This window comes from Vidua macroura, chromosome 11 (assembly GCF_024509145.1).
Source record: "Vidua macroura isolate BioBank_ID:100142 chromosome 11, ASM2450914v1, whole genome shotgun sequence".
NCBI lineage: Eukaryota > Metazoa > Chordata > Aves > Passeriformes > Viduidae > Vidua > Vidua macroura.
In genome coordinates this window covers 19921631-19936150 of record NC_071581.1, presented here as the reverse complement: position 1 = coordinate 19936150, position 14520 = coordinate 19921631, and the positions used below count along the sequence as shown (strand labels likewise).

At 46.3% G+C, this 14520-nt stretch overlaps 1 protein-coding gene across 1 annotated transcript in view; it reads right to left on the bottom strand.

Moving 5' to 3' along the window:
• The window catches only part of CRISPLD2 (cysteine rich secretory protein LCCL domain containing 2), a 30490-nt gene that overhangs the window by 7120 nt on the left and 8850 nt on the right, over nucleotides 1-14520 (bottom strand). Inside the window, exons 3-13 of the mRNA XM_053987556.1 lie at nucleotides 13511-13629; nucleotides 11265-11397; nucleotides 11046-11161; nucleotides 9635-9735; nucleotides 8322-8480; nucleotides 6903-6963; nucleotides 6162-6228; nucleotides 5057-5187; nucleotides 4852-4895; nucleotides 3864-3936; nucleotides 3114-3189 (exon numbers count right to left, since the gene is read on the bottom strand). Of these exons, the coding sequence (XP_053843531.1) occupies nucleotides 3114-3189; nucleotides 3864-3936; nucleotides 4852-4895; nucleotides 5057-5187; nucleotides 6162-6228; nucleotides 6903-6963; nucleotides 8322-8480; nucleotides 9635-9735; nucleotides 11046-11161; nucleotides 11265-11397; nucleotides 13511-13629 (1080 nt within the window). The remainder of the gene's footprint in view (nucleotides 1-3113; nucleotides 3190-3863; nucleotides 3937-4851; nucleotides 4896-5056; nucleotides 5188-6161; nucleotides 6229-6902; nucleotides 6964-8321; nucleotides 8481-9634; nucleotides 9736-11045; nucleotides 11162-11264; nucleotides 11398-13510; nucleotides 13630-14520) is intronic.

Below are 14520 nucleotides of genomic sequence, written 5' to 3'. Positions count from 1 at the left end.
TGGCAGCTCTGCCTTGTCCCCTATATATTTATCACTTTGGATGGCCTATCTCTTGGCAGCCCTCAGAGTTTTGAGTGCCAGTTTGGTATTTTTCTTCTATATATGGTCAAGGGAGCAAGGGAATGCTGTGTTTGGAAGATATGCAGTGAATTTGCCCTAATATGTGGTGGGAAATCTATAAATCTAAATCTGGCTCATAAAATTAAACTGTCCTGGATCAATTTGCAACACTCTCCGCTGGGAGATGTCCTGAACAATGTTCTTTTCAAAGCATTCCTGTTATTTTTTTTTCCAGGACTTGCTGTTCCGCCGCTCATTCAAAGCTTTGACGAACAGATTTACCTCAAACCTCCTCTTATCACTCTGTTGGATTACAGCCCTCTCATGTCCCAGGCTGGGCTGTGCTTTGATTAATTGATTGCAGAGCTTTTGGAAGATGAGATATTACAAGAATAAGGCCTTCCCTTCCAGGTCCAGGAGTACAGCAGCATAGACAATACAACAGTTTTCCACAGTGAAGCCCCTCGGGATGCTCCGAGACCAATTCCTGATGAAACGAGCCCCAGGGCACACACCATAAAATGACAACACACTTTATAGTGGGTCGTTAACAATTTTGTCTGACTATGAGCTTAATCACCCAGAATTTCCTCACTAGTGTGGCTGGTTTAATCATTAAGTTCATATCTCCTGGGAGCTGACTCCCAACTCAGTTTGCTCTGGTGACAAACTCCTGCCTCTGTGCAGGCCATCCATCCATCCATCCATCCATCCATCCATCCATCCATCCATCCATCCATCCATCCATCCTCCAAGCAATCACTGCACAGCTGTGGGTAAAACCTTATCTCAAAAGTGGGGAAGTTGCTCTCTTTCCTGGGCAGGGATGGGCATGGGTTTCCCCTGCAGGATTATGTCACACCAGGAGCCAGGCAGAGTGACAAATGACAGAGTCTCATGGAAGTCAAAAGCTCTTTTACAACCTTCATAAAGATCCCTGGCTGTTCCCACAGCTCCAGCATCAAGGCCGGGTTGGACAGGGCTTGGAGCACCCCAGTCTATGGAAAATGTCCCTGCCCATGGCAGGGGGTGGAACCAGGTGAGCTTTGAAGTCCCTTCCAACCCAAACAGTTCCATGGCTCTGTGATCATCCCAGAACCAGGCCTGTCCACTTTTACCATCGCATATTTCTTGCATTTTATTCATTTACCCCAAAATTCAAGTCTCTTCTACATCCCTGTTCCACAGTCTTACTAATTTCCCCACGAACAATTCCCTGAACTGCTTTTTAAAGCAAAGTGCAGACTGGAAATCGAGCTAAATGCTTCATTGTCTTTTAGACAGCTTATTTAAGAAGACTCATTTGGAGCCCAGGTGCCCCTAGGGCCATGAAGGTGCCACACTAGACATGAAGTTGGCTTCCCAAAGCCCTCCCAGAAGACCAGCATTTATCTCATCCAGCTCATTGCTTGCTTTAATTATTCCTCAGCAGTGGGCTTGGGTTAATTCCCAGCACCCTGCACAGGCCTTTCTCCCTGGGAGAAGCATTTCCCCAGGTTCTCCTTGCATGGTGTGGTTATTTCTCTTCTCACCTTCCCATTCTGAGCATTCCCAGCATCCCCACCTCTCCCTTTGCAGTGCCACTCAGAGTCACCTCAGACTCTTTGTTTCACCTGCTTTGCCACCAACCTCCACGCTTTCCTGGCACCTCCACATCGCCCTGCTAGCACAGTAGTCCAAAAAAAAAGGTTAACCAAACCCTCGAGGAAGTGGCCAAATGCTTTTGTATTATTACTGCTTTCTGTTTTTCTCCCAAGCCACCATCCATGCCCCCTTTTATGAAACAATACCCAGGAGGGACAGGAGGAAATGGGTTCATTGAAGGACACTAATCCTTTTGCGTCAGTGCAGCGCCAGCCTGGGATGCTGCTCCTCACCTAATTCCTTTGTAATCACAGGCCCTGTTCAGGGGTGATCTGAGGGAGGTTTGTCCTCTGTAAAAAAGAGAAAACTATTTCCCATTTCCTGCAGGTGGGAGCATGCAGGAGGCAGGTACTGCAGGGAGGCAGCTGCCCCATGGATTTGCCTGTGAGCTAGTCCAGGATAACCTGTTTGTGCAGCTCTACCTTCAAAAAAAAAAAAAAAAAGGTCTTGAGCAAAATTAAAAATCGTGTGGGTTTTTGTTTTGTTTTTTAAATTGCTTTCAAAATTGGTTCTCCAAATTACTGTATGATTCCTGCAGGATGGATTTTCCTCAGCAGTCTGCAAAGCTCCAGGGTGACCTGAAGGCGGGGGTCCACAATCTGCTAACTGCTTTCCCCAGGCTTTCAAAACCACGATGCTACAGGCTACAGGGCAGCCAGGGAGCTGGCATTCCTGAACACAGCCCCCAATGGAAAACAGAAAATGAGGAAAAAAACTGAAATAACCAGACATCCACAAATGGAAAAGCATTGAGACACAGTTTTTAGAGGCCTAATACTAAGAGATTTCAAGAAAATTACTCTGCCTAGTTTTAGCATCAAGTCTCTGCTCATCCCCTTGAGCAAAGCTCAGAAAAACAAACCCATAAAACCAGCTCACACATTTTCTTTCTTTCTATCTTTCCACTGCTCTGAGCTCTGTCCTGGCTGCTCAGAAGCTGTTCATCTTCCAGAAAGAGGAGGACAAGGGAGAGAGGTTTTTTTCTGTCAACTCTGTTGTGTGATAGGATGGAATAAAAGCCCTTTGGTGCTCATCTATAAATCCCAAAATGCTTTACAAAGGTAAACAAGTGCAACCATGATTTCACAGCCAGAGCCCAAAGGCTTGGGGATATTAAGGGACACAACCAAATCTCTAGGAAGGAGTCAGTGCTGGAGAGTAGAAGGGCTCACCAAACCCAGTGGCCACAACTCAAGGAGTTGTGGAGTGACACATCCAAGTCCTTCAGATTAAATCAGTGCTGGAGATCAAAAGGGCTCCCCAAGCCCTATTGACCCCATCTTTCACCCCCTTTTGCCCATCCCCACGTGGAATAACCACACGAGAGTTTGAATTTCTCTCTAAACGCCAGAGTGAGCCCAGCTCTGGGGCAGGACAGTCAGGACAGGCAGGGAGAGGTCTGTACTCACGTCCGCGTAAACGTTGGTGCCGAACACCGGCGCCCAGTACGAAGGCTCGTCCTTGCAGTGGGCTGGGCAGTAAATCCTAGAAAACAATGTATTCAGATTTATTCTCCAGAGCAGGGCTGGACAGGAAGGTGAGCTGCATTCCTGGGAGATTTCAAGTGCCTGCATCTGGTCTGCAGGTGGCAACAGTGAATTTGATTATTTGTTCCCCTCAGATGACATTTGGTTGTTGCTGCAGAACTGCAAATAGAGGGGTTTGGACCAGTAGAAGAGGGATTGGGCTTTTATGACCCTTTCAATGGTCTGTATTTTTGCTCAATTCTGTGCACATAAATCTCTGCATGTGTTTGTGCCTCCCTGCCCTGTCACTTACTCTTGCACAGTTTCCAGAACAAACTTCTTCTATGTTTTAAGGTGGAAAGGAAAACCACATCCAAAACCCAGCAAATGCAGAAGCAAAAAGACAAAGAGTGTGCAGTTGCACGCTCACACGTGAGAGTGTGCTGGGACAGGATTGTGCAGCCTGGCTGATATGTAACTGAAGCCATCCAAAAACACAAAGTGAATTTTCTACAGTGGTGCCAAGAGAAGCATGGTGGCAGGGGGAAACATGCCATTCCCAACTCCCTCCTCCAGTTCAACCAGTATGATCAGCTCTTCTCCCACCAGCCCTCAAATTCAGGGGCCTCAGCGCCTCTGTTAAGCTGCCCCTCCCTTAGGACAGATGTTTTAAACCCAGCAGATTTGTGTTACCTCGGGCAGTGGCTCGCTGGCTTTTTGAAGTGGCACAGTTCAGCTACTGTGGTGTAACAATCCAGAGTCTGTGCTGCCAAGATAAATGTGGAAAGGCAAATTATTAGACCCAAAAGCTCAGGCTGCTGCAGAAAACACAAGTCAGGGCCACACAATGCATTTGGTGAGACCCTGAGAGCACCAGGAGGAAAGCTGCTCCAGCAGCAGGATCCCAGGACGGGGCTGGCCAGCTCTCCAGCAGGAATCCCACAACCACACTACAGTGTGGCCTTAAAACAGTCACAGCTTTCAAAAGAGACAAGCTTTTGATCCACGACACGTGGGTTTGCTACAGCTCCAGATGTGGAGCCCAAATAACCTGACACCTACAGTTCTCCCTGGAAGGGGCTCAAGTGGATCTAATCAAAAGGACGATTCTGTGTTGGAGGATTTTTTCAAAGATATTCAGAAAATGGGAATTGTTTAAAAAGTAGAGCGGTGTTTATTTGTATGCCCATCAGAAATGTGATGACTCAGTGTTAAAAACTAATGTCACATGCATTGTGTTTTTCATTACATTACTGCACTAGGACATTAGCCACTTTTTTTTTTTTCAGTTTTTGTAAGTGTTGACACTTGACTGAGCCTCTCAGAGATGGATGGCTCAACTTCCATCCCTTCACTATCAGCAGCTGAAGTCTGGACCCCACCATGATCCATCAGCAGGAGATGCTGCTGGAATTTGGCCCATTTTCACCTATTTCTCTACCTTCCTCTTAGATGCCCCCAGGAAAATGAGGTGGGTGGTGGTGGAACTGCCCAGGGTGGGTGGGCAGTCACTCTAAGGTTCTGATCACCCTAGACCACCTCTCCAGGGTTTGCTTGTGCCACAGAGCCATTTGACACAACCACTGAAAATGAGAAAGAGCCCTGAAAAGAATGATGTTTTCAAGTACCCCATAAAACCCCAGCAACAATATATTTTCCCCTCAACATTTAAAAAACTTACTTGTGACTTTGGAAACCATGAACGCGTTTGAAGGTTTACTTTTCCTGCAAAACAAGCAAACAAAAAAGAAAAAAAAAAAACTATTAAAAAAACATAAGCAGAGTAGAATTATTTGGACCACTGTGTCTACACGAGAGCAACAAAGATGACCAAACATCTGCTTGCATTTAAAGCTGATACCAACAGTTTTTGGTGAAGGCAGTACCTGAATGACTCCACACCGTTCCTGGTGGACTTCACAAAAGCAGGTGTCCTCCCTTTCCTCGTGATATCCACCAGCCCTCCTTTGTTGTCCAGGATTCCATAGTGGATTGCAGCACGACATATGCTGGAGGACTGGCGAGAGATAAATGGATGGGGTGTGGAATAAATCAGATAAATCTCACTCACAGAGCAACGCTGCCCAACTGCTACGTGAAAAACAGAGAAGAAATGAAACCACCACCAGAGCACCAAGTGGAAAATAAGCTGAGTACACTCCTTTGGAATCTGGTTGTTAAATCTTCCTCTCCCAATACAGATTCTTTTATTACTATTATTTTAAGCACTGCCTGGTTGAATGGCAAGCTTTTTTTTTTTTTTTTTCAATAACAAAACCATACATTTAAATACAATTTAGAGGAAAAGCAGTGTTGGAAGTGAGAGACCAGTCTGAAATATTTCCAGTTCTCAACAAAATATTCAAACCCAAAATATTTCTGCTGACGCCACTTGGAGGGGTTGGGTGTCTGCAATCACAGAATTTCCAGGGCAAAGACACATCAGGGGTGATGCAGTCACGCACCAACAGTTGGAACAGGGAAAGAAAACCTGATTTCACCCAAAAAAACCTTTTTATCTTCCAAATTCCTTCACCCCAAGAAGTAGTTTTGATGGGAAAATGGTGTCATGATTTATTTATAAATTATCTTACTGATTTAAGATCAAACAAATCAGCCCAAAATATTATTTGTTTACGAAATTTAGCAGTGTTTTCTTATATAAAGTTTCTATTCAGGTGACAGCTGCCCGCAGGAGCAAAGAGATCTTTGTAGGAGCTGCCTACTGGTGCTCATCCCTCTTTTTCCATGGGTGTCCACATTAATTCCTGACAAAATCACGTCTGGAACCACTTTGCCTTCCCAGAGTCTGTCCCTTTTTTCAACACCAAGATGAGGAAAATACAGATAACCTTTATTAGCACCATTTTACAGCACCACAACCGGGGAACATGAAAAGCCAAATTACACCAGAATGGCTGGCATTTCCCATTTCTGTCATTCCCACTGACTCCCACAAATTACATCCAGGAGCTATTAAAAGGTACTTACACTTTCGTAATAAAATGTTCCAAAGATCTTTCCTTTACTGTACAAGCAGCCAGCTGGGCACAAATACCTAGTAAAGATATTTATCTTTGAGGGTGGCGAAAAACAATTCAAGAAAAACAGACTTTGACTCTATTTCATTTAATAGTCATTCCATTCATTTCACGTAGTTCTCCTGTTTTAAAAACAAGATTGCAAAATAGCTACTTTTTTAAAACAGTTGCTCCACCCTCCTTAAGAGCCCGACCAATATTTAGGTTCTGTGGATTTGGTTTTTCTCCAAGTGATAAACTGTCCTGTTCTCTGCAGAAACCTTAACCAGAAGTTCTTGACAGGCTGGGAGGGACAAGTCATTAATTATTGGTCTGGCTTGGACAGCAGTGGAATGCATGAAAAAGGCTCGAAAAATGACTCTGCTGAAATGTATTAAATTATTTTGGACATCTGAAACTGTGGGTCATCATGGCTGAATAAAATCATCCAAATCACCTTATTGCCAGGCTTGGCTGAAGGCTTGAATTAAGAGAAATTTAGGGGATTTTTTGTTGGGCTTTGGGGCTTTTCCCAAAGAGATATACCTAGAGAGTTACAAAAAATATATAGCGCAGCCTATCCTGCATTTGCAAGAACTGAATAATATTTAGCGATAAAACATAAATATTTATTAAAAATATTGAGTAACAAAAAGTAAATATTTATTTGCTTTTTCCCTCAGCACTCCAAGAAGTATCAACAAAATCCTACCTGTTGCACGTTGAGCCTCTGCACTTGTCTCTCATCTTGGTTTCACAGGTAATGACTTGTGCTGGGGAGAAAAAAAAAAATCAAATAAATACATTTTTTAAAAAGGAAATTGCTCAGCCTGCTCTTGAGCTAAAGAAATGAGCAACCTCCACACATCTTTCCTGGAGGTCTTTGGTGCAGCAAGATAAAATCTGATTTTATCCAGCCTGGAGCAGTTGGTGCCTCTTTAGCCCTTCACCTGAGACAGGTGTCTTTGGAATATTAGCAAGGAGGATGCAGCTGACAGCTGAAGGCTTTGATTTACAGCCCAAGGTCTGCAGGCAGAGCTCTCATTCTCCTTTTAATTACAGACTCTCCAGATGCTGGCAGATAAACTTGAAAAGGACCCGCTGGCTTGCCCCACCTTGTTTTCTCAATAAGTGTCTTTTAATTAACAGCGGTTGGAAAACAACTCAGGAAGTACCAGCAGCTCCACAAATAACTTCAGAAATATTCCTGAGCAAGAAATAAAGAGGAAATAAACCATAAACCCTAGAAAAGTTGTGAAGAAGGGTAAGTGCTGAGTATAGAGCTTTTTAAAGGAGAAATAAAACCAGTATTTCCTAAATTTATTACTGATTGAGGGGACTTTTGGTACATTGATATTGAATTGAGATAAGGAGGACATGGACTGCTGGAGTCAGTCAGAGGAGGTCACAGAGATGCTCTGAGAGCTGGAGGCAGGCTGGGAGAGCTGGGGGTGCTCAGCTGGAGAGAAGAAGGCTCCAGGGAGAGCTCAGAGCCCCTTGCAGGGCCTAAAGGGGATCCAGGAGAGCTGGAGAGGGACTGGGGACAAGGCATGGAGGGACAGGACACAGGGAGTGGCTCCCACTGCCAGAGAGTGGATTTAGATGGGATTTTGGGAATTAGGAATTCCTCCCTGGCAGGGTGGACAGGCCCTGGCACAGGTGCCCAGAGCAGCTGTGGCTGCCCCTGGATCCCTGGGGGTATCCAAGGCCAGGTTGGACAGGGCTTGGAGCAACCTGGGACAGTGGAAGGTGTCCCTGCCATGGCAGGGGATGGGACTGGATGAGCATTGAGGTCCCTTCCAAACCAAACCAAACCAAACCAAACCAAACCAAACCAAACCAAACCAAACCATTGTGGGATTCTATGAAGTGACTGAAACAAGCACAGAACTTTTGCAGATTGGTGTGCAGAGGGTACAGGCTGTTTTTGAGAGCTTTGCTCACCACTTCTAGCAGCTTTCTGCCCAACTGAAATTTTCACACAGTGAATTTCCACACAGATCACCTTTCCTCCACTCAAACATCCTCCCAGTTTCTTTATCCCTGAGCCTCCTCATCACTTCCCACACCTTTTCCCGCAGAGGTGCTTCAAATCCCATAGGAGCTGAAAAAAAGAAAGGCTGTGTCTTACTCATGTAGGATTCTGGGGTGATTTTCTTGGGCTTGATGCTTTTGCTGGGTTTGTTTTCTGGAAGGTGGAACTGCAGCGGCTTCTGCTCCGCCACCTGTGGAATCTCCACCTCGTTGGTCTCATCTGTCTCAGCAACGATGGGATCTTCATAACGGTGATCTTGGTAGAAGAGGGGATTCAAAATTATCACAGGTTCGTGTTTTGTGGGGATGATTTAGTTGGAGAAGGATCTCCTTTTAAACAGCTGGGAGATCAAAAATGCCCATTGGAGGCAGCACAGGGCTACTGCCAGGACACTCCTCTCCTGCTCCTCTGCACATGAAGCAGCATTTACAGCATCTCACAATGAAGATTTGAAGGGATCCCCACAAATTAGTGAAAAAAAGGAGCTGATATTCCTTCCTCTGTTTCCCACTGAGCTCTTCCATCTGGCGGAAAACACAAATTTGCTGAAGGGCTCATATTCCATCAGGGCATCCCCTTCCTTCTCCCTGCTGCAGCCCACCTGCACCCTGGGGTCCTCCTTCAAACCCCACAAGATAAAAAACAAGAAATGCATGGTGGCAGCAAAATAAGCCTCTGCACCCTGGGCAAGTCTCCAGGGAATCTCCCTGTTTTCAAAGAGCCCAGCTCTCTGGGAAGGAGGAGAGAAATGACCCCGGGAGATCCTGGATGCTGGGGGTAGCCCTGCTGCACTGGAGGGCTCATCCTAATAATATGTTTTATCCTATTGGCCTCTCTTCCAAAAACACTCCACAGGTCAGGAAAAACCCTTCAGGATCCCCCTCCTCTCCTCCAAGGGACGCAAGTGGCTACGTTCATTTTGCATCCCTGAAAACCATTCCTTGAATCCCCCACCCTGAAAGGTGGGGAGGGAGGCAAAGGCTCCCCCCGAAGGAGCAGGGCAGGCAGCCAAGCTCTGCCCACCTACAATGCCTCTGCCAGGCACTGGAAAACATTCCCTTCCCCAAAAAACCCCGCCAGGATGGGATCACTCCTGCCCGCAGCCTGCCGGCGCTCAGAACCCCCTGCAGCTCCTGGGCCAAACCCATGGAAGCTCAGAGCTGCTTCTCCCCATCCAAGCTCTCTGTTTTCCCCAGGAAAACGTGCCGAATTCCAGCTCCAGGCTTTCAGCAGCTCAGGGACTCTTGCTTTCAGTGGCTGACGATTTCCCACGTGTCCCGACGCCGGGATATTGAGGAGGGCTAATTAAAAGGGCCATGAAGCTGTGGCTGGCTCCAATTAGAAGCTTCCACACGTTTGCTCCAGCCTTGTCCCCCGCCCCAGAGGTGCCCCAAGCCCCCAGCAGGTACCTTTGTAGCAGAGGTTGTTCTGGCAGCTCCCCCCGTAGCTCGGCGGGCACTCGGAGCAGGGACGGCCGGTCTTGTACGGAGCTTCTCCGATCCAGTTGCCCCTGGGAGCACAGGAGAAATGAGCACCCATCAGACACACAAATACCCTTCCGAGCCTCCAAACCCAGAAACATCATCCTGACCTAGAGCAACTAAATAAAGACTAAACAACCAGCCGTGTAGGAAAGATGCTGCTCCTCGTTCCATCTCTAAAATGACATTTTTAAGGGGTTTGCTTAAATCGTGTGCCATATCACTTTTATATTACATTCCAATACAAACACCAGGGTCTTGTGTAAACAGAAATAAATCAATGGATTACTGCATTTTGCTGAAGAAACTCCCCAGAAACAACAGCCCATTTTGGCACTCTCTCCTGCAAGTTTTAGGGGATGAGGAGGTTGAAGGAGCCGGAGTTAAGCTGTGGCTATAAACTCCTGGGTTATGCTCTTTCAGCTGTCTCCACCTATAAGGCTACATGAGGACAATGTGCACCGATGCCAGAGAGAAAAGATTAAGCAGAAACTGCAGAAATAGAGTATTTTTCCATCCAGCAGCTCTGAATGGATGACGTGTAAATCTCCCAGCCTGCTGTGGGGGCTCTGTGGGAGATGCTGTTATTCCTCAGGAGGAACAGGTTGTTAAATCCCCCCAAACCAGGAGCAAAATGTGCTCATCTGACGTGGGGAGAGGGGCTTAGAGAACCCACCCAGAGAGCTCTGCCTGGGACACGACAGCTGCAGCCCCACACTTCTTTTTCCTTTGCATTATTCTGCACCCTGAAGTCAGGTGCTCCCCAAGCCACTCCGTTTGCATAGAGCTATTTCCCTATTTTATTTTGTTTTGAAGTTTTAAACCGCCAAGGGCTTGGAGTGGGAATGTTTCTCCTATTAGCCATTAAACCAGAAAATCTTAACTGCCATTGCCAGGTAGTAAACTTCTCCTGGATGTAGTAGGCAAGAAATATGATTTTCATTTTGAAATTTAATCAAACCGTCGAGCTAGTGAAATCTTGACTGCTGCAGTTATTTCAGGGTTTTTTTGGCGTTCACCACCACCCCATCCCTTCCCACCCTCTGACAGCAGAGAGCAAGCCTTGCTCAGCAGCACACGCCAGCTCCATCCTGGCCATCTCCTGCTCCTCCTTTCCCTTCCCGTGGCAGGAACATCAAAGCTCCAGCCTGGCCCCAGCCTCTCATTCAGTTTTCCAGGCAGCGCTCTGTAGTTTTGAACCAGCCCTGTGCTGCTGTCTAAAGAAAAAATTTAAAGCCACAACCACCAGTCTAGACTGCCTGAAATCTCTTCCCCAGAGCTAGTTAAGCAAGCTGCCAGTTTTGGGAGAGCTGGAGAGAGCCCAGCTGCTCTGCCTTACTTGGGGGAGTAGTTGCAGACCAGGTAGACGGCGTTCTCCCAGATCTCTCCCCACACATTCATCTGCTTGCAGACATTCACAGCACAGCCAATCCTGTTGGTCGTGGCCCAGACTATCTGTAAGGGAAATGTAGTTATTGCAAATAAACAAATTACCCCGACCCAGACATGGGAGGGGGGGTGTGGGGAGTGTGGGTACAGACCCCTTGGGGTTCTTTACCTGGGTGTAATGTGTGCACATGGCACCTGTACACCTCTCTGGGCACCACGGGTTGCACTCGTGGGGGTATGGGAACGTGTAATCTTTCACTTCATCGTACCAGGACTGGACGTGGAACGCTGGAGATCGATACCTGAGGGGGGAAAAGGCAGCTGGAATCAGGATGTTCTGGTAGAAGTTCTCAAAATAAAAAAATAAAAAATTAAAAAAAAAAAAAGAAAAAAAAAAAGAAAAATATTTTTTTAAATGTTAAAGATGAAGGGTTAGATGGGATTTGGGAAGGAATTCCTCCCTGTGAGGGTGGGGAGGTCCTGGCACAGGTGCCCAGAGAAGCTGTGGCTGCCCTTGGATCCCTGGAAGTGTCCAAGGCCAGGCTGGACAGGGCTTGGAGCAACCTGGGACAATGAAATGTGTCCCTGCCCATGGCAGGGTAGTTGGAACTGGAAAGATTTTGAGGTCCCTTCTAACCCAAACCGTTGTGTGTTTCTATGATTTTTCCCCTCAGATTCACAGCCTGACCTGACTCTGTATTATTTATGGGTTTGACATGATCCTCAAGTGCTGCTGACCTGAAAAGCCCTCTCACTTTTCCACTCAACTACAAAATAACTTCTAGTTTGGCAGAAAGTTGTGTTTTGAAAGTAAACAGAAGTTAGGCTTTGCCAAACATCTTAAACCAAAAGCCATCATGTACCTATTTTACCACGGGGCAATTTGCTAAATCTGGAAGTTAACTCACAGCCAAACTGTAAGACCTTTGAAAGTGAGTGGGCTTTTCCTCACTCACATCCCACCAGGAGCTGCTGTGGAATAGTTGGTGCGCTGCACTCCTGTCCTACCTTTTTTTTGGCAGCAATTTCCCCCTGCACCCTGTGCTGCCTCAGATACCCCGATCTGAGGCAGTGCTGATGCTGCTTGTGCTGTCTGGGGGGGCACAAATCGTGTCAAAACTACCTGTAGAAACTCATACACACTTCACACACAGTGAGCAAACAGAGTGATCTGCAAACTGTACCAAACCCACTGCTTTTTGACTGCTTTCAACAGCTCACACGAAGCGAGCTGCCAGAAATCCAAATGATATCATTACCAACTGGAGCTTATCCTTTCAGCCAACTTTTCATTAAAAATCACTCATTAGAAGTATTTTAAAAACATCCATCTCATGATGTCATGAAGCAAATACTTTCCGAATCCTATTTTACAGGAGAGGAAATGGAGGCAATCAAGTTATGGCCCGTTCCTGAAAAAGCTGAGCTAAATCTGATTTTTCTTTCCTCTCAGGGACTGCAAAGGGAGCAAGATTGGATCTTCCTCCATCAGGAACCCATGGCCATCCCGAGCACTTGTAGGACAGCCAAGAACAGCAGGATCTTTTGATTTTGTTTCCAATGAATTAATCATTCTACCTTCCAAACATTAAAATAGGCCCAATTTTTACATCCGGCTGATTTCACACCAGCAAATTTCCTTTGTTTTCTACCAAGTTCTACCTGATTTACAACAAAGATAACCAGACTTCCACCCAGGAAATGGGGGAAAAAAGCTCAGGGCTTCTGAGCAAGTACAAAATGTTTGCTGTGCAAAGCAGGTTTAACCTATAACAAGCTTAAAAACAGGGGCTTAACAATAAACAAATTTCATCTTGAGATGGAAAGGAAAATCCCTTTGGAAGCCTTCATGTCAGCTTTCCTAACTTGGTTAATGACTCTAGTTTAACAACTTGTCCCAGGAATTGAAAAAAAAAAAACCTACAAAGTGTTTTCAGTAAAGAAAAATCAGGAGCCAGATAAATATTTATGGAAAACACAGCAAGAGATAATTAAATTCTGAACTGAATCCAGACACAAATTCTGAGCTGAATCCAGACATTGCTCCTTCAGCTGCCTGATGCCAGAACCCACCCCCCTCCCCGAAACAGCACATTTAGGAGGGTTCAGACTTCTGTACCTGCTCTCCTCAAGGAGAAGGAGTGACTTTAAGTGTGTTCCAGAGGTGCTACCCCGAGATCCAGACGGATGGAGGAGCCCAAATCAGGGCAGGTTTCCTGGGAGGTCTCAGTGGAAGGTGGCTACAGGCATTACCACAACAACCATCCCACTGTAGCCACCACAATTAACGACCCCCAGCTTTTCTCCCATCTCCCCAGTGCTCCACCAAGCACCAGAGCAAATCTTTCCAGCTCTCTCTAAAGAGGGACCCATAAATCACCCTTTGCAATGATCCTGTAGCACCCCAAGCCTTACCTGCCCCAGTGAACTGCCAGGTTCTGCCCAATTGACCTGATGAGGTCACTGGGCCCATGGTCCCAGATGCACTGCTGAGCCCAAGCGTGTGCTGACCGTTCCAGCTCCTCATCCCAGGTCTTCAGGGTGTGGGGAGAGAAAAGAACAGGTCAGTTTTTCCTCTCAGACTCGCTAGATCAGGAGATTAAACCAACAGCAGTTAGTGGAGAAAGACTAAGGTACAGACCACCCCCACTATTTCTGGCCTGGTGAAGCCACCATGTTTCTCTGCTAAAATCACATTTCTCAACATGTTCCCCTGCCATGAAAGTCCAGGGCACCAAAGGGTCTATGATTTTCCCCAGCTGATGCCATGCTTCTGAGGAAATGCTTCACTCAGTTCATCAGAAAACACACAAACCCACGTGGGAAGACCTGAGGAACACATCCAGACCATCCACCCTAAACCACAAGATATTCTTGGCAGTTGTTGTTCTAATATGTTCTAAAAAATTAAAAATTAAAATTCAAGGCTGGCGATCCCATGATCTCCAACGTGACACATATTCCTGAGATCTCATGATGCCCAACATGACACATATTTCTGAGTCCTGCAAGAGTTCTGACATACACTCAGTGCTTTGATGCATTTCAGGATGATTTTTCATCCATTGTCCTTACTGCTGGGATATCTCCAGGCTTTCCCACCAAGGGGAGCTCCAGCAGTGGAGAGCTGTTGGAGTGGAGAGCTCCACTACCTCCACCACTACACAGCTGGAAGTCTTTGATCCAACCTCTTAATCAAGGAGCCTGAGGCTCTCAGTCTCCTTCTCCCTCCAGAATAAATGAGAGTCCACCAGTGGATCCAGTCAAATACAGCAGAGGTGGCAATGTCCCAGGGTTTTTTAAGCTTTTTCCACTCTCACTGAAACAGGCATCACGTTAGAAGTGACAAATCCCACTTCTGCTCCCACTGAGGGCAGGATGCTGGGGTGAGATCACTTCTCATCGAATATCACACAGTTGTGAGC